Source organism: Momordica charantia (assembly GCF_013281855.1).
Source record: "Momordica charantia cultivar OHB3-1 chromosome 3 unlocalized genomic scaffold, Mcharantia_2.0 BLBB01000003.1, whole genome shotgun sequence".
Lineage (NCBI taxonomy): Eukaryota > Viridiplantae > Streptophyta > Magnoliopsida > Cucurbitales > Cucurbitaceae > Momordica > Momordica charantia.
The window spans coordinates 419,439-441,313 of record NW_028275161.1 but is presented as its reverse complement, the minus strand read 5'-3'; the positions used below and the strand labels follow the sequence as shown (position 1 = coordinate 441,313).

General features: G+C 38.5%; 2 protein-coding genes across 5 annotated transcripts in view; one reads left to right on the top strand and one right to left on the bottom strand.

Moving 5' to 3' along the window:
- The first annotated feature begins 1,098 nt into the window (after nucleotides 1-1,098).
- LOC111022041 (mitochondrial 28S ribosomal protein S29-like protein) lies at nucleotides 1,099-6,615 on the top strand. Of its 2 annotated transcripts, XM_022299204.2 has the most exons (7): nucleotides 1,103-1,524; nucleotides 1,601-1,761; nucleotides 1,937-2,148; nucleotides 2,597-2,851; nucleotides 2,988-3,074; nucleotides 4,290-4,462; nucleotides 6,076-6,615. In XM_022299204.2, the coding sequence occupies exons 1-7, from the start codon at nucleotides 1,157-1,159 to the stop codon at nucleotides 6,185-6,187; spliced, it is 1,368 nt and encodes a 455-aa protein (XP_022154896.1). In that variant the 5' UTR covers nucleotides 1,103-1,156; the 3' UTR covers nucleotides 6,188-6,615. The 2 variants fall into 2 exon arrangements, with proteins under 2 accessions (XP_087977952.1, XP_022154896.1); XM_088121826.1 differs by lacking the exon at nucleotides 6,076-6,615 and having other exon boundaries at nucleotides 1,099-1,524; nucleotides 2,988-3,189.
- Nucleotides 6,616-6,913: 298 nt separating this feature from the next.
- The window catches only part of LOC111022033 (HEAT/U-box domain-containing protein), a 30,097-nt gene continuing 15,135 nt past the window's right edge, over nucleotides 6,914-21,875 (bottom strand). For all 3 annotated transcript variants that reach the window (XM_022299187.2, XM_022299188.2, XM_022299189.2), the window contains 9 exons: nucleotides 21,085-21,740; nucleotides 20,456-20,921; nucleotides 19,420-19,949; nucleotides 18,268-18,997; nucleotides 16,870-17,563; nucleotides 8,819-9,861; nucleotides 8,260-8,712; nucleotides 7,863-8,093; nucleotides 6,914-7,539 (listed from right to left, as the gene is read on the bottom strand). In XM_022299187.2, coding sequence (XP_022154879.1) covers nucleotides 7,312-7,539; nucleotides 7,863-8,093; nucleotides 8,260-8,712; nucleotides 8,819-9,861; nucleotides 16,870-17,563; nucleotides 18,268-18,997; nucleotides 19,420-19,949; nucleotides 20,456-20,921; nucleotides 21,085-21,740 — 5,031 coding nt within the window. In that variant the 3' untranslated portion in view covers nucleotides 6,914-7,311. The remainder of the gene's footprint in view (nucleotides 7,540-7,862; nucleotides 8,094-8,259; nucleotides 8,713-8,818; nucleotides 9,862-16,869; nucleotides 17,564-18,267; nucleotides 18,998-19,419; nucleotides 19,950-20,455; nucleotides 20,922-21,084; nucleotides 21,741-21,875) is intronic.

Genomic DNA, 21,875 nt, shown 5'->3' with positions numbered 1-21,875 from the left:
TTTTAGTACATTAAAGATACTTTCAAAAGAAAAAAAAATATTGATATTTTTAGCCTTTTTAATTTAAAAATTTTGAATAATTGAATCAAATATGGTACTTTTTAACATTTATTGTTATTCCATTTTCATCCTTTGAACTTTTAGGACAAATTATCTTTTTGGCCTGAAGTTTGGGTAGTATAGTTATTTTTAATTATTACTTTCATTTTAAAAGCATGATGTCAGCTAGGTTTATTATTAAAAACACCATGTAAACTCTTTTCTGTTAAGTTAGGCTAACAAAACACCTAAAGCCAAGGACTAAATTGAAGTATTTTCTAAATAGTGAGGGCAAAAGTGTACCATTATGAAATCTATGGACAAATTCAAATTATGCAAAAAAAAAAAACTCACTAAGAAGATGGAAATATTTAGTTTAGTTCTTAGACTTTCAATTTATTCTACTTTTCACTTAACTATCGAAATGTTTATTTTGTCCACAAATTTTAAAAAATAATCGTTTTAGTTCTTCGCATTACTTTTTTACCAATTGTTTAATTGATGAATAAAATGGTTTCGTATGTGTATTAAGGTGCTAAAGTGGGCAAGTACTAGAATTATAAGTTAGATATTATTATGAGGATGGATATTAAGGGAAAGAGAATAGTAATAATCAAAATGGTTATCTTTTGAAGCTTAGGAGATGATATATAGATTGTTGAATGATAAACAAGCTATAAGTCGAAAGACCTCGAACAAGATAGAAGCGGAAAACTCCAATTTCTTTAATTCGAAAACAAGCATTCCAACGCTCCGAGTCCAACTTATGTAAAAAAGAAAGAATCAAAGAGGCAAATATCAGAGATGTTACTTATTACCTAAAGCTAATACAAAATCAAGTTCAACCTCAAGGATTAAATTTCTTTAACCTAAATTAAAATTAAAAATTTGCCAGATAGATAAATAGCACAACCCATCATCATCATCCTACAAGCAGGGCACTGGGTTATCACATTTTGGGCTTAATGGCCCATTACTAGAGCCCAACTTTATTGGGCTGAGGCCTTTCTAACATTGTAAAGTACCATTCTACCCCTAAAACATACACACTTCACAGTCCCGAAAAACCCAAAACCTCGTGTTCTTCTTCTTGGTTCTCACCTCCGACTAACGGAAAATGTTGCGTTCAGTTCTCAGGGCAGCGGCGGCAGCCTCGAAACACCATCTCTGCAATCGTAATCCCTCTCCGATCCTTTCGCTTTCATCAAATTACTCAGCTAAGACCCCCAAATCCACCGTGAAGAAGACCAAGAAGGGGAAGTCCAATGCCGACGCCAAAGCCGCCGATGATCCCTCCGCCACCGCTGCTGCTTCCGACGACTTAGATGCGGCGCTTTCCGATGACAAATCCCGCGCCCGCCGTCTTGCTGCCGAGGAAAATGACCCCTCACTCGACGTTGGCCCAAATGGCCGCCCTCTCTTCACCTCCGCATCCTCGCTCTCGCAGCTCACTCGCAAGGATTCAGGCACTTATTTCAAATTCAAGTACGTATACTTTCTACATTGTTTATGAGTGAATGCTTATTGGAATATTTGTTCATTTCTTTCGAAATTTCGGAAGTATGGAAGGACTGAATGAGGTACTGCCGGAGGGGTTGCCTTTGGGAATGGTCAAGGAGTTCGAGGAGTCTATGCGAAGTGCTGTGCTTGTGCGGAAAAGTTTTTTGGAACTCCGCGACAATTTCAGGCGTGTGGTTGATCCATCATTGCGGTCACCGGATGGTATTACTTTTCCTCTCTACTGTATTTTCTTTTGGGAGGGGGGTTTAGGGAAATGATTCTCGTGTTATTTGTTTATACTGAAGGAGATTGCTCAATGAGGCTGGAGACTGGACTTGAATCTTTGGTCGAATAAATGTATTTTTAAGTATTTTCGTGCTGCTATTCAAATGTCCAGGTTTAAAAATTAGAAAACAGATCGTATTGGATGGCCCTGTTAATTGTGGAAAGAGTACTGCGCTCGCCATGCTCGTTCACTGGGCGCGGGATGAAGGTTGGCTAGTTCTTTATGTTCCTAGTGGGCGTCGGTGGACTCATGGAGGATTCTTCTTTAAAAACCCTCAAACAGGACTTTGGGACACACCCATCCAGGCTGAAGATGTTCTGAGAGTGAGGACTTTTTCCTGCTAATTAAGAGTTAGATAGAAGTAATTTTGCATTTTTTCAGGATCTTCTAGTGCATTTGTTATGAATATGCAGGCCCGAATTTCAATAGTTTTCTTCCCCAACCTCTGAATTCCTTGGATCGCTATTTCATGCTTTATTTTTTCGTCGTTTTAACTCTCGGACCTTGTATGTGTATCAAATGTAGTTTAATAATTTGTTTTCTAATTCTATTGTCAAATTTTAATTCTCACACACCATGTTGAAAATCTTTACAAGGGAAGTGATCTCTCGTGATCATGATTCTTTATGGTAGCTGACTGGGAAATGTTTCGTGCATATTGTTAGCTATTTTGTGATAAGCTTTCAGGAGATCATGTGAGGACTGAGGATAATATGTAAATCTGAAACAGTTGACTTATTCATTTTTCTTTGGCGGGTTGGTTTTGACCAGGATTTTCTGAAGTACAATGAAACCCGCTTAAGACAATTGCCATGTCAAATATCTGAACCTATACCATTGGGAGAGGGTGTTGGTGTTGGCATGATGAAAGGTGCTGATTCCATGACGATGCCTGAGGGTTCAACTTTATATGACTTGATTGATACTGGAATCAAGCACACCCATGCGGCGGTTGGGGTGGTAATTCGTTTAAGAAAAGAATTATCCCTTGTGAAAGATATTCCTGTGCTAATTGCTATTGATCAAGTGAGTCACAAGTCTGCATCTGTCCCTTCATTGATTTCTAACATTCAGTTTCTTGGATGAGTTGGACCTTTCAAAGTTAACTTCAATGGCAATAATAATTATTAAGATTGCTTATTTGTTGCTGTTACTTGTCCAGTATAACAACTGGTTTACATTCAGTGAGTATGAAGAACCAGTGACTGTACGTTCTACTCGAACCATACATGCTAGAGAACTTGCAATGGTTAGTACAAACAACTTGGTTGGATTCGTTTTATTATGTTCAACTCACTTCTATTTCTTGCAATGCATTGGAAGTTCGTGGAATATCTTGTCGGGTTTCTGTTCCTTTTTCTTAGGTAAACATCTTCATACTTTATGCCAGCTAAACTACCTCCTGCGTTTAAGTTTCACAATGGAACTGGTCCACCTTCTATCTCGAAACAGGGAAAATAAAACATTAAATGTGAAATATTTCCCTACCTTTTTATGATGGAAAACAAACATTCTTCCCTGAAAATCTTAGGTAGACTGCAATTTTAGCCTTCAACTCAGACTCCTTTCACATTGAACGAAGAATGTTATACTTTTTTATTATGAGAATTGGGTCCATGGGTTCTAATTTAGTTTGAATTAGACAGTTTTTCCCGACAGTTAAATTAGCCAGCTCCTGTACTTCCATTTTTTATAACCTTTGTAGTTTTGATTCCTTTGCCTATAAAATTTAATTTTGCTATAAATCTCATGTCCCACATTTTTTTATTTATTTATTTCTCCTGTTCCAATTGTTTGGGGAATAAAGCAACTCCCTTATCTTCAAAGATATAAGAGAGATGCTTTGATTGTTTTTTTTAATACTTGATCCTTTTTGGCTCTCACTTTGTGTAAATTTTTCATCATATTTTTGCAGTTATAGTCTTTCATCTCCTATTGCCCAAAGTTTTTTTTTTTTTAAATTCTTTTGGATAACTCCCTTTTTAGAATTTCATCTCATCGATGAAATGTTCCTTATCCAAAAAAAAAAAAAAATTGTTCAGGGACTAAAAAACAATATCACAAATAGAATGATTTGGTCCAATTGCCAAATAAGAAACTAAAGTTGAAAGAATGATTAAATCAACGATGTTTTGTGAATACAAGTAAAGAATTATTATGGTTAGTCTTAGGAATTATTGTTCTCTTTTGTTATGTAACTCTCTTGGAGTATTTATTAGTCACAGTTTCACTTCTTGTTTCAACAATGTTTTATCTATCTTCCAAATTAGACTTTTTCTATCGTTTCTTTCCTATGTATCATTTAGATTAGTTTTCTTTTGGAAACCTACAATTCAATTTGATTTCAAATCTGATAGGTCCTAGATTGTACAAAAACAAAAGGGTTCGAGGTATTGGGGCTTCAATCCTCTTCTAGCTTGGATATTTTTTCCAATTAATGATAAGAATTACAATTTTTTCACAGGTAAAAGCTTTTAGGTCTATGATGCATGACGACATGATGGTGGGTGCTTTCTCTCATTCAACTGCTGTAGGAAAGCTGCGTCAAGACTTGCCGGATGTTCCTCTAGATGCCCGTGTGAATTTCCCTCGCTACAGTCTTGATGAAGCAGCTTCTGTTTTCCACTATTACCTTAGGTACGCTTGTCTGGTTATTTTGAAAAGAAACTAATTTCATTGAAAGAATTAAGAATGTTATAGAAAGAGAGAAAAGAATCCTACAAAAGCTTTGGTTAGTCAAGGATTTCAAATAAGACCCTGACTTGGATATTAGAGGAGATAGAGTATGGTAAAACCCACATTTATTTATGAAAACAAGGAAACAAAGGGAGTTTGGAGATCCTCACTCCCCAGTCCCCCCAAAAGCACTCAAAATATGATTCTTACAGAAAAGATGCTAAAAGTCTGCCTTCCGAACCACAAAACAGGTATTTAACCAGCCCCAAAAACTCACGTCACTCCCCTCCCTCTAACTAACAATATTCCCTTCCCTTAGGCCCACAAGATCAGCATAGCACACGCCCCTTACATATTACGTGTCCCTTCCCCTCCTAATTTCTTACATGTATAAACTTGGGTAATTGGGTCTATCAGAGTATTTGAAAAAGAAAACCTCCTTTCATCGACTCTAATAGAGGTGATGGTAACTTACAGAAAGAGTTAGCTGTTAGATTGTTTTGCTCACTGCAGTCCCGTCTCTCCACCTATATCCTAGATTCCTAAAAATTTTCTTATTTCGAACTTCTCAAATCTCATAAAATAGAAAATCTGGAACTTGACTTGATGTATACTAGAATGAACTAGGCTTGTTGACAATATTCCCTTCCCTTAGGACCACAACTAGTTTTCAAGACTCCTATCGACAAGGAAGCAACCTATTACCGATTGGAAACCGTCCAGGTACACTCCTTAGCCAGAGAACAATGGAAAAAACAAGTGATCACGATTTTCTCCATTTTCAGTTGAATACCCATCTCTGCATGCATGGTGGGTGGAGGCATCTTTCTGGCGCTATATACTTGTATTGTTTCCTACTAGAGAAAAAATCGACCTCCCAAAAGGCAGTTTATGAACTCATTTTCTTCCGAGACTTGTTGTCTTACAAATCATTTAAGGCGTAGCATAATTCACAATGCTAATTTGTTGCTGCAATCCAGATAATAGCTTGTATTACAAGAAACAAGAACATTTCATTGGGAAAAGGGAAATATACAAGGGACTAAAGTAAAGGGCACTACAAAAAGTTTCTCCTACTGCAATAAATGGCTTAGTTAATAGTTGGAATAGGAAGAGTATAAAATGCTCCTGGAAGAAACAAAAACAAAATATCAAGAGTTCTATCAATCCCCTGGAGATTCTGTTGCTTCAGATGAGAGTTTCCTTGGCCAATAGATTAGGTACGTATTTTCCAGTTGAGAGGGGCACTGTTAACTGTGAGGGTCAAAGTGGCTGTCACTTAAATCTATTGGCTGTCTGATAATGTAGTCTGATCTTTTATGTTAAGACTTTTCTATGAACAACATTCAGTACACTTGAGGGACTTTTGAATTGGAACTAAAAGTTCTGTAACATGAATGTCACTTGTCACGATTTAGTCTGAAATTTAACGTTGCCTGCTTCAAGTATCAATTCCTCCGCAAGGACAATTATTAGCTCACGTACCACTGTGTGGTTGTTAAGTTTGTGATTCTAGTTGGAGGATAAACTCTAGTATGCTTTGCTGAGCTAGTTGTTTGTCGTTTTCTTGACAGACAAAGACTAATACGCCGTGAAGCCTTCACAGAGGATGCCTGGAAAAAGATATACTATTTGTCGAATGGGAATGGAGCGGAAATGCGGTGGCTGGTACCGTTGATGCGGTGACACCAATGTCCCAAATTTTCTCCACCCTCTGCTCTCAGGCTCAGTTCAACACATTTACTGCAGCTGCAGACATGGTACCGAGTCCAGTGTTTGTATTTGTAATTTTAGCGACCCATTGGAGAATTAACCCTTTACAAGGCACAATTTTTACACTTCTCTACACTTATGATCCTTTTTGTTCTTTTTTTTTTTTTATAATATATTTATTTAAATACATTGTTCAATAAGGTGTTATCTCTGTTTAGAGGAAAAGCTTAGATGCTGCCCTCTTGGCCACCAATTTAGCAGTAATGTCCGAATTGTATTTTAAATTCCACCATGAGAAATGTTGCCAGATACATAATGGTGCAAGTTTTTGCACGGACAAAAATGTTTTCAATTTCGTTATGGTACCGCTGGACAAAAATGATAGTTCTACCATTGCATGAGCCATTGACTGCTAGACTAATTCTGAATCGTCAATATCAATTGTTAAAAGATTTTTCTGGCTGCATTTTAAACAGTCAATGCAAATATAGGTATCTCAAGTAAATTCGCACTATAAATTCCCCATTGTAGATCCTAAAACCCCTTTAATCCATTTCAACTCAAATATACTATCAATCTCAATATTTTAATATTCGACTTTGAACTAAGATTGCATTTCACCTCCCCGTCACCATCAACGTCCACCCGTAGACCAACGAAACACAAAATTACAGGCTCACATCTCATTGGACAAATGAATCGTAGAATCAGAGTAAACTAATAAAATTGGTAGACATACAAAACTTTAGCATTCCAACTTCAAGAGCTTGAAACTATTGCACTAAACCTAAAAGATAAATTATATACAAATCCAAAAATTAAGAAAGCTCACTCTACCCAGCCTATATTATACTTGGGGAAAATAAGTACTATAAATAGTCGAACATTATTTGAAGTGAAAACCGTATCCTAATCCGCTGTGTTGTGCCAAAGGGGAGAGTTTGTAATTATGTTCAACCCCTCTTCTTTTATGGCGTTCAACTGTTAGCACAGCCAACGAGGCGGCTTTAAATGTCTGATTGTGTACCTGAGCTCCATTATTGGGCAGCTGATGCAAGAATTATCTTCAAAACTAGTGGCCCAGTTGAAATCCAGGGTTAAAATGGAGACTGGCACAGAGGGCAAGTTGATTTATGTGAAGTGGAGAACCATTTATAAAGACAGGCTGAATGGAACTTGTGCTTGCAGGTCTTGCAAGCCAAGCGAGGAATGCTGTGGTTGACTGTGTGGATGACACTGTAACAAATGGGACACTCTTCAACTCCTTCAAACTCCTTGTCAAAATTACGCTTCCATATTCTTATTGCTTCTGCTAAAGCACCATTCTGCACCACACAAAAGAAATCTATATCATCCAAAATTGACCCAAAATGCCCCTATGCTGGATCCTTTCACTCACTCCCACTTGATTCTCTCTGGTCACCTTAACAAGATATAATATTAGTTCTATTGCCAGAGATATCTACCTCCCAAGTTCCTAACCATCTCTTGGTATCTCTACACATCTACTGATTAATTGTTCACATGTTTAGCACCTAACCTAATACATGGAATATACCTGATTGGGGGTTCTAATTTTCAAATTTTTTCGCTTTTCTTCTTTTAAGTTGACCTTCCTCCTTCAGTAAAGAAGACAGTAAAAAAATACCTGGTTACGGACAAACGACATCATGGACAATAACCATTTACGCTGCTTAACTTCGCTTATTCCCAAGCTCCTCATACAATCAACGTCAACATGCCTCAGTGGATATGATGAAGGAAGGCGAATTACTAGGTCCATCCCTGTCTCGTCTTTAGTATAGGTAGCAATTACCTCGTTGGCTGATTTACTTACAACAACTGAGAAATTTTCATCAGCAAATTCAGCTTTCTTTATCTGTAGCAAAGAAAATATTTTTGAAAAAGAATGATAGCATTAGATTCCGACTAGAAAAGGTAATAATATTTGTACTGCTAATAAATGAAGCATTCACCACAAGACTTTCAAAAACAGGAACATGAACTCCCATGGCCGTGCATTAGAGGGTGGGGAGAACACAAACCTGGGACAATTCATTTGCAATGAGAGAAGGACTGCACCATGCTTTTGTAAAGGATTCAATTGCAGAAGACTTTGAACGGTCACGCAGATCACTGAACCACCCTCGAACGTAAGCAGGAAGAACACGAAGCATCAAGCCAAAAATTGCTCCAGCAAAAGACGCCAGTTTCACTGGTTCAACCAGCCAAAGAAATTCCACAGAAAACAACAATGAACCTATAGTAATGGCTTGGTTTGCTGCAGTTGAAGCTTCTGATAGCCCTGCTGGAAGCTCTGTATCTTTCTTCTTCTGAAGAGCCATACCTTCAACAGGTATATGCTGGAAAAGGCAATCTAATATCCCTGAGCTAGCCGAGTTCTGGATATATTGGACCAATCTTTCCCTTGAAGGTGAGGATGGCGGCAGTGACCATAAGTGCGACAACAACAAAGACCAAGCGAGATATATATTCACCTACAGAGATTAAATCCTAAGTATCAGAAGGTCATTAAATCCTATTAAAGAAACAACTGTCAACCGCAATTAAATGGCAAGAAAACATTGAAGATAGTGTACCCACCCTTTCTTGGGCGATCAACTCCATGTCAAAAAAATTATTAGGGAGTTTCTCAATCATACATGATATTTCCTCCTTCAAAATCACGTTATATTCTGATGAAAAATCAACTTGGGTGGAGCCTTGTTCAGTTGTGGCATCATAATCCAGATAGCAAGGAGTATTTTCTCTAATTATTGCAGAGTAAGAAATTGGTTCGGTTGAGAGCATAACATAGGCTGCATACTGCAACGAAGGAACTGGTTTGGGGGAAAAAAGGATGCCATACAAAGAACTAACAGGTCCTTTACTGAGTCCCCAAAATTCAATTGATTTCAATGCTCTCTCCCTAGCGTCTTTTGAGGATTTAGTAACAATTGAAGCTATCAAGTCCCAGAAGTAAGGAAGTTCAAGTCTTGAGGATGATATAATGGATGCAGCCTTATCACAGCAGGAGCATGCAACGGCCTCAGAAATTCCAGTGCAAAAAAACATGCGAAGAATACCTTCAACAATGCGATCATTGACATGGTTCAATTTATCTAATTGCAGGGGGTTTAGACTTTCCATATCTTTCAGGCCTTGTAGCCCAAAAGAACCATCAAACAAAGAAAATGATAAAAGGGCATTTCTAGAAATGCAAAAAGGGACTGGGTCTGAAATCAAAACACTTTGCTCAAGCTTTTCTAAGATTTCATCCAAATTCCTAGACGTTGAGCTCTTAACAATGATATCATCCACGCTTTCAGCAATTTCCTCCATTATTACAACAGCTGATTGGATCCAACTCATTAACTGGAGCAACAGAAACTCCCAATCTTCATCATTGAACTGCTTCCAGCAGTAACCGACAGAAACAACCATAAGCTCTGACAATAACATTTGTACCCATGGTGCATGGTTAACTGCAGGTGATTTAACGGATATTTTTCTCTGTTTTTGAAATAATTCCAATAAGAGGTTGCTTTCCTCAGTGCTTATATTCCTGTCCAGCTTCAACGTTAAGCCTGCCATGGAACTACTAAAAGGATAACAAGATATCACCAACAAGAGCCAATCTTCCATATCTACAAGAAGAGATCAAACCCATCATTAATAACAAACAATGTCCATGCAACAATAAATAGACCACAAATCACACAAATGATATAATTATTAAAAGAAATTTCCATACTGGCAAAACATAAAATGAAAGCTGTAATAATCAATAACCATTCATACCAAACAGTAAGAACAATGAATGAAATTTACACGCGACTCCTAATTATTCTCTTTTTTTTAGAAGAAACTGTACTGAATTTGAAGCAACACAAAAGAAGACAGCCCGAGGGCAGGGGTGGAGGAAAACTCCTCCCAAACAAAAGGCAATCATAAAAAGGCCTTCAAGTTTTTAATAATCATGCAGAGACTATAATTACAAAAGAGCTCTTTGTGATCTGCACTCCACCATGAAGCCAAATGTTGTATACTAGACAAAGAATCATCTGAACACTTTTTTCCCTAAAAAATTCTAAGGTTCTTTTCCTTCCATATAAGTCATAAGGTATCTCTCACTGCACAGTTCCACAAAATCTTAGGTCTCTTTTTGAATTTCAGCCCCACCAGCCCCTCATCCACTCTGTTTGCAAGGACGTATTGACAGCCCAAATTCATTCTAAATGAAACTCCACCCACTGTGGGCAATGAAGAAAAAGGTGATCTAAAGACATTGCAAAGGCTGCAAATAAAAGGAGACAAAGGCGAGTTGGGAAACCTTCTCTGAAGCCTCTCTCAGTGTTATGACTCCTATACATCATGGACCAAAAGAATATTTTCACCTTTCCAGGGATATGGAGCTTCCAAATCATGTTGATCCAGTGATCCATGGACTCTCCTTCCAGTTTAGTGAACTGCAAAAAGGCAGATTTAAAGGTACAAGCTCCACTGGACTCCAAAGTCCATTTAATCTGATCATCCCCCTCTTGTAGCTGGACTTTCTTTAGAATAGGGATGAGGGAATCAAATTTCCATCCTCTCTATCAAATAAACCTCTTCTTATCCCAAAGTCCCACATTTGATGATCAGCCATCTACAGTGAGGCATGGAAGACTCTTTCTTCAGGGAAATAGTATAAATATCTAAGAAGCTCAAGGATAACAGGATAGAATCCGCCCATGCATCCTCCAAAAATTGAATGAGATTGCCATTGCAAGCTAAAAACTAAGTGAATGGAAAAAAAAGCAGTCACTGTTCTTAGAGATCAACTCAAGGTCTCCTCCCTACCTTGCCTTTGATGCTTTTGGTCATCCAGCCACTTGAATCACAGCCATAAAGTGCCACAATCACCCTTCTCAGCAGAGCATTCTTCTCTCGAGTAAAGTGCCACAACTACTTCATAAGGAGAGCCTTATTCCTTTGTCTAAGGGAACCCACGCCTAAGCCCTCATATTTGGTAGGGAGGGGGTAATGCTCCAAACACCAAATGGCCCCCAGGCTTGTAGACGCCCCACCCCAAACAAAATCTCAGTTTTTTCCAATGAATCCATGAAATTTTGGCCTTGAGGAGGGAAAAAAGATACACTGGAAAGCTATTAAGAACCGCCTGTGCTAAGGTAAGTCTGCCACCCTTTGAAGAAATGAGGCCCCTCCATTTATCCAGCTTTGCCTCAAGCTTATCGACCTAAGGCTCCCACATAACAACAGATCTTTGGTTGGTTACCTCCCAAGTGTATAACCGAGATAAGAGATAGGCCAACATTCTTTTTTTTTTCAGATAAGAAACTTTGATATATTCCACAAAAAACAAAGGAAACAACCTAAGGGCTGGGGTAGAGAGAACCCCACCTAAAAGAGAGCTAAACAATCTCTTTCCAATTGTTTGTGACCATGGAAATGTTCTAATTACAAAAGAATTTCCTATAATTGATGCATCACCAAAAGGCTGTTGTACATTTATCCAAAAAATTTCAAAAGTAGAAAACTTATCTTCGAAAACACGAGAGCTTCTTTCCAACCAAAGGTACCACATAAGAGATCTCGAAGCACAAATGAGGTTCCACCCATAGAGAGCTTCAGAGAGCCAACCATCTATTTGATTAGGGAGGCAGAATGAAAGCCCGAAAATGTCAAAAAGGAATAGCTGAAAATGTCAAAAAGGAATTACCAGCCTTTCTTCACAAACAGACAGTGGAGGGAGAGATGGTCTAAGTTCTCATTGCTATTCAAGCATAGGCTGCACACCAAGGGGGATAACATCCAATTGTTGCACTTCTTTTGCAAAGTCTCGCGGGTATTCAAACTTCTATCCGCTAGGGACCAAAGGAGCACCTCAACCTTCTTTGGAGCTGTAAACTTCCAAATAGCTGGAATTAGGATGATCTTAGAGAGGGACAAACCAACCCAGTCCTCCCCCTCACCCAACCGCACCACATCTATACAGTGTATAAGGTTCATCCAGCTCTTCACTTCCCAGTCATATAACCCTCTGCGAAAGCCCAAGTCCCAATCATTTTCGTTACTCTGCAATTGTGGCCTCCTTTTTCATGGAGAGATTGAACATAAGGGGGAAGTATTCTGGAGGGGGCTATCCCATATCCACTAATCAGACCAAAACTTTATACGACTTCCTTGTTGCAGCTTGAATTTGAGAAATTTGGAGAAGTTGCTGTTTTTAAAAATATTAAACCAGGGGCACCCTTTGGCTCTGCCTTTTGGCGAAAGATATGACCACCCGAGAGAATCTTCCCCATAAATGCTAACAATTACCTTTCGCCAAAGAGCTTCCCTCTCTTGAGTAAAGCACCCCACCATAGTCGCTTCAAGAGCAGACTGTTGTTCTTCTGAGTCAACACCCCTATACCGAGCCCTCCCAACTGCAAAGGTAGGGCAGTTTTCCCCCAACTCACCAAATGGTTGCAATAGCCTTTCATGCAACTCCTATTCCAGAAGAAATTTCTTGTTAACTTTTCCAGCTCTTTGATCACCCCCACTGGAGCTTTCAGTATAGAGAAAAAATTTAAAGGGAGGCTAACGAGCACTGATTGCGCAAGAGTTAGCCGACCTCCCTTAGAAAGATTGAGGTGCCTCCATTTATCTATCTTTCTTCTAACTCTATCCATCATCGAGTCCCAAAAGACTTTCTTTCTATAGTTCCCCCCGAAAGGGATTCCCAAATAGGAAAAAGGAAGCGTTTCCACTTTGCATCCCAAATTACAAGCCGTTGTGTGCAACGCATCCTCTTCCACGTTTATTCCAATCAAGGTCGTTTTTCCACAGTTCAAAGAAAGCCCCGAAGCCTGAAGAAAAATATTCAGTATCATCCACAAATTGTCCAGTAGACCTGTCTCATTAGGGCAGAAAATCATTGTATCATCAGTGCATATTGCAAATGGGAAATCTCAATCCCCGGTCTACCTACCTCAAAGCCTTTAATCAGTCTCTGTTGGCAACAAAAGTGGACCAGCCGACTAAAAGAGTCACCAATCAAAGTGAAGAGGAAAAGGGAAGGGGGAACCCCTTGTCTCAAGCCTCTTTTCGTTATAATTTTTCCCCTCGGTCTTCCATTTATAAGGATGGAGAAGTTCACCGATGATCAACAACCCCTTATCCATCTTCTCCATATAGGGCCAAAGCCTTTTTCCTCCAACACCGCATCAAGGTACAACCAATCTACTTTTCCCGAGACTAACCCACTACACTCCTTCTACCAGAAAACGAGTCCCTGATGTTTCTCCATAAAGCCTTTCATAAAAGTTAGTTATCTCTTAAACTACCTCATCCTCCGTTCTTAACAAAACACCATTTTATTTTTCCAACAATGAGATCATGGTTTTAGACTTTCTAGCGGAAGACCATCTGTGAAAGAAGTTTGGATTTTCGTCCCCTTCTTTTAGCCATTGAAGCTTGCACTTTTATGCCCGTTTCCTTTGTTCACGCATAGTTAAGTTCAGGTAGGTTTTTTTTTGAGATCTTCTCTTTCTTTCCTTTCCTCTTACATTGCCGTAAAGAATCCTCTACTACTCCAAAAGTTTCTTTATTACATCTTCTCAGCAGAGTTTTAAGGCCCTTCAGCTTTGCCATAAAGGAAAAGCCTGGTCATTTCTCCGAAGGGAGGTTCTTCCACCACTCTTCTACCGCGTCTTTAAAGGAAGGGTGGTCCATCCACATATTCTCAAAGCGAAATGGGGAAGGGCCCCATTTTTGGTTGCCTTAGAAGGTGAAATGATCCGAAGTAGTGCGGGGGAGGTGAACTAGCTCAACTTCTCTAAAGGACTCAAGCCATTTTTTGCCTATTGGAAAGGAAGAAACGATCTATTCGAGTAGCAGATCCTTCTCTAAAGTCCAACCAAGTGAACTGGCCATTATTTAGAGGGACATCAAACAAATTCAGCTCTTCGACCAGCATATTAAAGTTTCTCATACTCCTCGTGATTCTACCTCCATTTGACTTCTCCTCAATCCTTCTCACCACATTAGTCTCCCCCAAAACACCACCGATCTTCATAGAGGCTCAAATTCAAAATCTCTTGCCAAAAATCATCCCTGCCTCTATATCTAGAGGGCCCATAAACTCCTGTGATCCAACCGCTAAAGCTATCTTTATAATTACTAAAATTGAAACCGATAAAACTCCTATAATCGTATCTTCCACCTGAATAGAGTTTTGAATTCACATAATGACTACCGCCCCCCCCCCCCCCACCCCCGGAGCCTTCAGCTTCTAACTCAGCCGAGCCTACATGCCTCGAGCTCCAAATTGATTTTACTAACCTCCTATCCAACAGCTGTAATTTCGTTTCTTGTAGAATCACCAAATCCGAATTCGATCTAACCAGAAGAGACTTAACAAGTGCTCTTTTGGAGGCAGCCCCAAGGCCTCTCACATTCCAAGAGATGACCTTAATTGAGATGTCAAATGTCCCGTTTCTAACTCAGCCTCTTTTTCGACTTCTTTTTCCAATGACCTTAAGAGATTAGTAAGCTCTCTGGATTTCTTCTTTGCTGATGCACTCCCCTTAGTTGAGATAGGCTGGATGCACATTTTACACTTCCAAAGCGATCTAACTAGCTTTTTAGGAAGGGGAAGAAATCTGACTCTCCTTCCTCATTGTCAGACTCTTCCTCTTCTACATCTTCAAGGGAGTTCTGCCCTTGACTCACTATCATGTTGTTGTTTTCTACTTCCTTTGGACACTTCATTATGTGTCCCTTCTTTTCCTTCCTCTACCGTATTCCCAATTTGTTCCAAGGAAGAGGCTCCTCTGCCCTGTTGCATTTCTTCCAAAAACAACCGTAGTACCCTTCTGGGATCTCCCCTTGCTGTTTTGCCACAGGAGTAGCTTCTACTACCTCCACTTCCTCACTGCTTATGCTAAGGACAGAAGAATCAGATGTCAAGTCATTGCCCCAGCTCTTCTTCTCCTCTGTCTTTTCATGGGCTATGTCACCCTCCGTAGAGCAAATCCTTTCTTTTTTCTGGAAAAGACATGTTTGATTGGTTTTAGAAAAGGACATGGCCCTTTCCTTGCCTTTAGTACTTTTCAACTTACTCTGTGAGGGTAAAAAAGTTGATTTGGTGTTCTCCAGGTTTTTACTACAAGTAAACGAGGTGACAAAATGAGCTTCCGTCTCGGTCACATTTGTGGGGCCCACTACCTCCCCTATCCCCTTTTTGCAAATCCGTGATGGCCTCAGCCTGTGGGAGGAAAGTCTCTTCCATAATACCCATTTTTAGTTGGTGCCTTGGAGAAGGAGGGTATGAAATTGTGACCATTGGGTAATTGTAGCCATCCTCTATTCTCCAACAGTCAACATTGTTGAAACCTTGACAATTTTGCCCCTGATAAAAATTTTTGGCCGCCTCCGGTGAGAAGCCATCGTGAACTCCGACATCTTTTCCAGCCAGCCATCTGTTATCTTCAAAAGAAACCACATGCGCTTGAAAGCAATTATGCTCGTCTACTATACTCACTTCTGCCGGAATAAAGCCACAATAATTCCTTTTACTTTTATCGCAACATCGAAACAGTCCAGAAGGCAAGAACTAATATCATCATAGTCAATGAAACCCCCAAGAGCATTATCTATGGCTGGAAAGGTAGCTAACCTCCATAAATGTAAAGGAATATTTCTTACTTTCACCCAGTTTCCATAAGAAGGGAATGTACGAGCGCAGCCATGGAGGAACGGATTCCATACCTCTAGCTTCACTATTACTGGGCCAAAGGTAACCCAATCCATTTGGCCTTACATCTGAAGGTATTTGCTAAGTCTTCAACCTCCTCTGAAATGCCCCCAAAGACAGAACAAGGTATAAAAGACAGCTAATAATTTGTGCTAACTGGACTTGGCATTATACAGAAAATACCATGTCTAGTCCCATAGGTCATTGAATAAACTAGAATATTCATATTGTCGAAAAAGGATTCTCTCTCTTTTCCAATGAATTCCTAACAGAAAGCCTCCCAATATTTATAATTCCTACTAGTTCTGAGAAAGGGTCAACAAAATAGTTTCAAGGTACAATTGAGTAAATGATCCTACACTAGTTATGGATTTGGCTACGAGAAAAAAAAGGTAAATACAACCATAGACACGTGTAGTATAATGCAATTATCTATGCATCTTCCATGATCAGAATCTATAATTGGAAAAAAAACAAACACATCTTCTCGCTTTCCCATCTCCTAGTTCACATGTCATTTAACATAGATGGATGTCACAATTCCCTCTGTTTACAAAATAGACTTTCTAGTTGGTCACAGATGCAGCACTCGTGATTTAGAAATAACATGACACAGCATCCTCTTGAATGCTACTTCAAATGCAAAGTCAAAAAAGAGATGAGTAAAAAATGAAGTGGGAGACGTGTTTTACCGTTACCAAATTACATTGTCATAAAAATAAAAATAATAATCATCTTTTATAGATTTTAATAAATATATTTGCAATTGCAGTAAACCACGACTTTTACAACCATCCATTAGGAGAAAAAATCAACAAAAAGGAACAAATGTTTAAAATAAATATGATCGAAATATTAAAAAATGATTTCCATCCATGGTCCGTCAGTTAACGTCAACTACTTCAATACATACCTTGCCCAGCCTGCCATTCATTTAATGATGGGAACGAAAGGACTCTCTGAAGCCACCCCTCAGCTGTATTTTGAATAAGATTTTCCTTCGAAGAGCCATCTCCAGAGCATGAACCAAAATCAAGTGTGAAGTTTCTTTCACACATTGGACGAACAAGAAAACTCACAATCAGTGGAAGAATTCTTAAACAGTCAATATTAACTACTTCACCAATGAAAAGTCTACTAACAAGCAACTCAAACAGTGAACTAGCTTTGTCTCTCCCCCATATGTTCTCTTCTAACAAAATGAAAAGAAGAGATGCAAGGGCTCTCAAGAATGGTTCTTGAATATCCTCTAATATGGAAACTGGATAAGGCCAAATATTGATGATGCTTCGTGCAGCCCTGCTACCATAGAGAAGAGCCCCATCCAATAACATGTTGAAGGTGGAATTCAGCAAGCTTTCATGTGAACAACTCCTCTTGACATAAGCACAAAGTAAAGGAAGGAAAGAGCCTCTAGCACTACCCCCTGGCCACTTCCATGTGCATAATATTTCAGCAACCAGCCAAGCTCGTGAAATGACCTCATTATTTGTTGACTTATCAAGGCAAGGAGAAGAATTTTCAACTTCACCAGAAAAAAGTTTCTCAAATCCAATCTTTGACATAAGCATGTTTACCAAAGAAATAAGCTTGTGATCTCCAGATTTCTGCACATGGAACGTTGATATATTTAACATTCGATCCTCATCACCTCATTACAACTTTTACAACCAAAAATACAATGTTCTCATCACCTCATTACAACTTTTACAACCAAAATACAATGTTGATAAGAGACCAGAGAACCGATTATCAATCACAATAATTTCTTAAATGCAGGGGAAGCAGAATGTATCAAAATACTTGACAGGTTGTTGTCTAGGCAGTGTATGACTATCAGACACTTCTAGGAGGGCCAGGATTAAGTAGAGGTCAAGTTTGAAAGCCTTGTTTGAATTTCTCAGTAAATCATAAAACAAGAAACGTACTTTATTATAAATTTTCCATTTCTTATTTGGTCTGATAGTAAGAGTGAGCATTGATTGATATTTTATTAACACGCAGTGCATCTACCAAGCACTATGAAAACAATGGATGATAAGATGCCCCGCCCCTAATATGGGTAACCAACCCAATAACACACCAGGAGATCCAAAACAAGAAGATATATGTGCAAAATACGTGCATATAGTTTTAAATTGTTATCAGAAAAGATAGAAATAAATTTTACAAACGTAAATGAAATGAAATAAATCAAATCAACCTTGATTTTTTTAAGCGTCAAACCATGAACTTCAGTTTGTAAGCATCCACAATAGTTTTAAACAGTCATCAAGAAATAAATAGTACAAATTATACAAAGCCCACTCACGTGAATATCCAAGCCAATGTTTTTCATAGTTGAAGCAGCCAATTCATTCGGGGCCATGAAGTTGGGAGCAATCCAGACAGGCCACGTATCACTCTTGATCAAAAGCTGGTCTAACATATATTGCTCCTCTGAATGATCCTGAGAAATTTGATCCAGAATTTCAAGCATCCACTGGCAGCTCAAAGACACGACTTCTTCAGTATCTTCATTGAAGATGGCAGACCTAATAAATTGAATCAAGATACTTCCATACTTTTTTCTGTTGTGTGTACCACAGCTCTTCCAAAATTGGTCTGTTATCTTTTGACGTAGGGCATGCACACATTTACCGAAAAGCAACCTTGCACTTCTTTCTTCCATAAATTTTTCATCAAGCATATCATCTTGTCTTCCTTCTATACTACAATCCCAGTCAATAGCATATAAGGCAGCTAAAATACTAGGAAGTAGAAAATTTTCTTCACCTAGGTTGTGTAAGCAAAAGGTGCAGCGGTCAAGTACTTCTAAAGCAAAATGTGCCATCGCAACAGCATCTGAATAACTTGTGGAATTGAGGAAAGAATTTCCTGGCCTAGCTATCAATAAAGAACTAGAATTTCTTGCCCAAATTAAAGGAGACTGCGATAAGAAACTAGCTAATTTCTGAAATACTGCCTCAAGTATAGCGGTCAATCCATTTCTTGACACAAAAGAAGAGCAGTCACTCTGTACAGAACCACCCAAAACAGCACTGCACATTAGACAGATGGTTAAGGTTAAAACATAACATATCAAAATTGTGGTCTGGATTTTAAAATAGGACTTTAATAAGGCGAAGACTCATTTTTGGAGAGTCATTTCATTTCCACAAAACCAAGCAACCTCCTATAAAAGAAGAGGGAAGAGTAAACATTTGCAAGTAAAATATACCGTTTCTTACATTTAAAAATAAAGTACAGTTTATAAAAACAAGTCAAATGAAGATGCTATTTTGCATGGGCCACTCCAAGTGAAATAAAAGATTAAATCAAGAAAACCAATGATAATGAAATGGTTCAACATATGTATATTGTACCATGTGTGTGTTTCTGAATCTGTCAAGAAGGTTTCAATTTTTTATAAAAAATTAAATATTAAATATAACCAAAATGACGAGATCTGTAGTTCAAATACCATAAAAAATCTGTAAATGAACTTTTCAAGGGAGCATGGGATTGGGCTATGGCAACAGCAGCAGAGTCCAAGTGCTCATGATGCCAGTTCCCAAGGTTAGCCTTCTGCCAGGTATTGGTGACCTTTCTTGAATCATTGTGTGTAATTTTTCCTCTTGCTCTGTCTAAAAGCTTTGCCAACATGGCTAAACTTTCTGAGTTCATGGACTCGAGCACATTTCCAGGATGGTCTAGATTAGTTGAGTAACTGATAACCGAATGCCATTGCTCGGACAAATGTTCATCATCAATTAGTGCAAGCAACAGATCTAATCGAGCACTAGCAGAGCTATTATTTCCTTGCAAACACCAAGGAACAAAAATTTCATTAAATAATTGCATGAATTGCCTTGCTTCCAGATCTTGGCCCTCAACACCAGAAAAATGAGTAGAGGACATCCCATTATTATGTATAAATAGTTCATGAATAATCTTGCGAGGTCCAAAAACAGAAACAGCAGCAGATAGAAGTCTCACACCATCTGAAGAGTCCTGGTGTCCATAAAACAAAAATAATATAGCTCGAGTTAGTAGAACTTCAATTCTGAGAAAATACCGTAATATGTTTCGAGTGCGATTGAATGTGGGACCCAAAAAGCAGTCACAGAAACTGTGAGGCACGCAGGTTATCCACATTACAGCTATGGATAAGTAAAATAACTGATAATTAGGTAAATAAGTCCAAATAAAATGTCTTCAGGAATTTCTGGAACAAGAGTTTGATATAAAATCAAATCATGAAAACTTGAGCACGTTATTTCTGTATTTTAGAATGAAAATTCATGTGATAGGCCTTTTCTTTTAGAATAAGGTTGACTTATAATCAAAAGGGCAGTGCTATAATGTGATGCAATGTAACTATACAAACTATCTAAACGTATAAACCTTTGGGATCTGTAGTAATTTAACCACCACATCCAAAAATAACAGACAGGTGTGAATGCAGGGAACAAATACTTTGAAGCACGTCTCCAAGAAGTAGGAGATATTTAACTTACAAGTGATTTTATGATTGGGAAAGTATTAGCCAGCGTTGGTCCAACCAAGAGAACCAAGGGCCAGGTATCATCCTTGTCCATAGAAAGTTGCTCCAATTCTAGTATAAATCCTATTATCTGTTCTATTGTTTTTGAGGCTACTTCCATATTCTCTGTCAACTGGAACATACTAATACAACTCTTTTGAAATTCCATAGCAAAGACCGAAAGTAGATCCTGTTTCACTAAATGGATGCCAGATAGAACTTCAACAATGCATTTTCTCAAATCTTGTAAGTAGCTCATTGGATACTTTGTACTTGATATTTCTGCTGTCCTCTTGTTATTCAAGGATGCATCTTCAGACAAGGCCATATCTTGATTCTTTAGACATTGAACATGTAAGTAATCCTCCCATAAAAGCTTAACAAGAATGACATCAACGAGGGTGACTTGAAATTGAGGCGAATTGTCTCCATTGCAGAACCTGGGAGCAAAGAACAAGAACAAATTAAGAACTGAACGCTGGAATTCAGATACATCCACTTCTGAATAAAGTGGCTGTAAACGATCTCATAAGAAAGGAAAAAAATGATCTCCCATGATAAAGTAACAAAAAGATGGAAAAAATAAGGTCAAGAAATTACCACCTTGATGCATTACGTAGCCCCCAAAGAAAACATTCTTTAAAAGCCTGGAAAAATGCTAGCCTTTCTGCATTTGAGGAATGGAATGGGTTCCTTCCAACCCATAAGTTCTGAAAAAATTCGAGAAGAAATTTCTCCCCTGCTACGGCACTAGGTGGGACAGTGTCCAAAAATAAAATCAAAGCTGGGTAAGAAATCTGCTGGGATCCAAAGCACCCATTTCTAAGAAAATTCCAAAACCTATTCAGTACAGTTTTCTGAACATTCACATAATTCCAACAGTTGGGCAGTCTTTTAGAAAAAAGTAACACTGTATCCCACATTGATGAATGGCAAGAAGGATCTTTCTCCTGAAAAGCACCTAGAATAGAACCGGCAATAGTTTTCATGTTTTGTTCCTTAAAAGCATGAGGGATATTTTTGACAAGGCTCCTTAAGACTGAATAAGTAGCAGATCGGATAATAGGACTTTTGGAATTCAACAGGTCTATAAAGTATTTATGCTCAGTGAACAATTTTTCAGCAAATGAAATAGCGGTCTCCCTAGACTTGGAAGCATGCTTTGTTTCACCACTGCCTTTCCCAGTCTCTGATCTTTCAGACCGAGCTACCAACACATCAATTAATGTGGCCAATGCAAGCAATGATGAAGATATAACCTGCATTTGAAGACAAGAAAGAGCATAAAACAACATGTCAGCACAACTCAAAACAAATATAAACATCACAAAGCATAAAATAGCAGCTTTTCCAATTGTGGAACTGGGAAATTGATATAGAACTGAGGAGGAACT

What these genes read in the sequence shown, in the direction of transcription:
- LOC111022041 (XM_022299204.2), top strand. Translation starts at nt 1,157, where the DNA reads ATGTTGCGTTCAGTTCTCAGGGCAGCGGCGGCAGCCTCGAAACACCAT. An exon ending in ATCATTGCGGTCACCGGATG is followed by an intron (nt 1,762 to 1,936) that starts GTATTACTTTTC and finishes TCAAATGTCCAG; the next exon opens with GTTTAAAAATTAGAAAACAG. An exon ending in ATGCTAGAGAACTTGCAATG is followed by an intron (nt 3,075 to 4,289) that starts GTTAGTACAAAC and finishes ATTTTTTCACAG; the next exon opens with GTAAAAGCTTTTAGGTCTAT.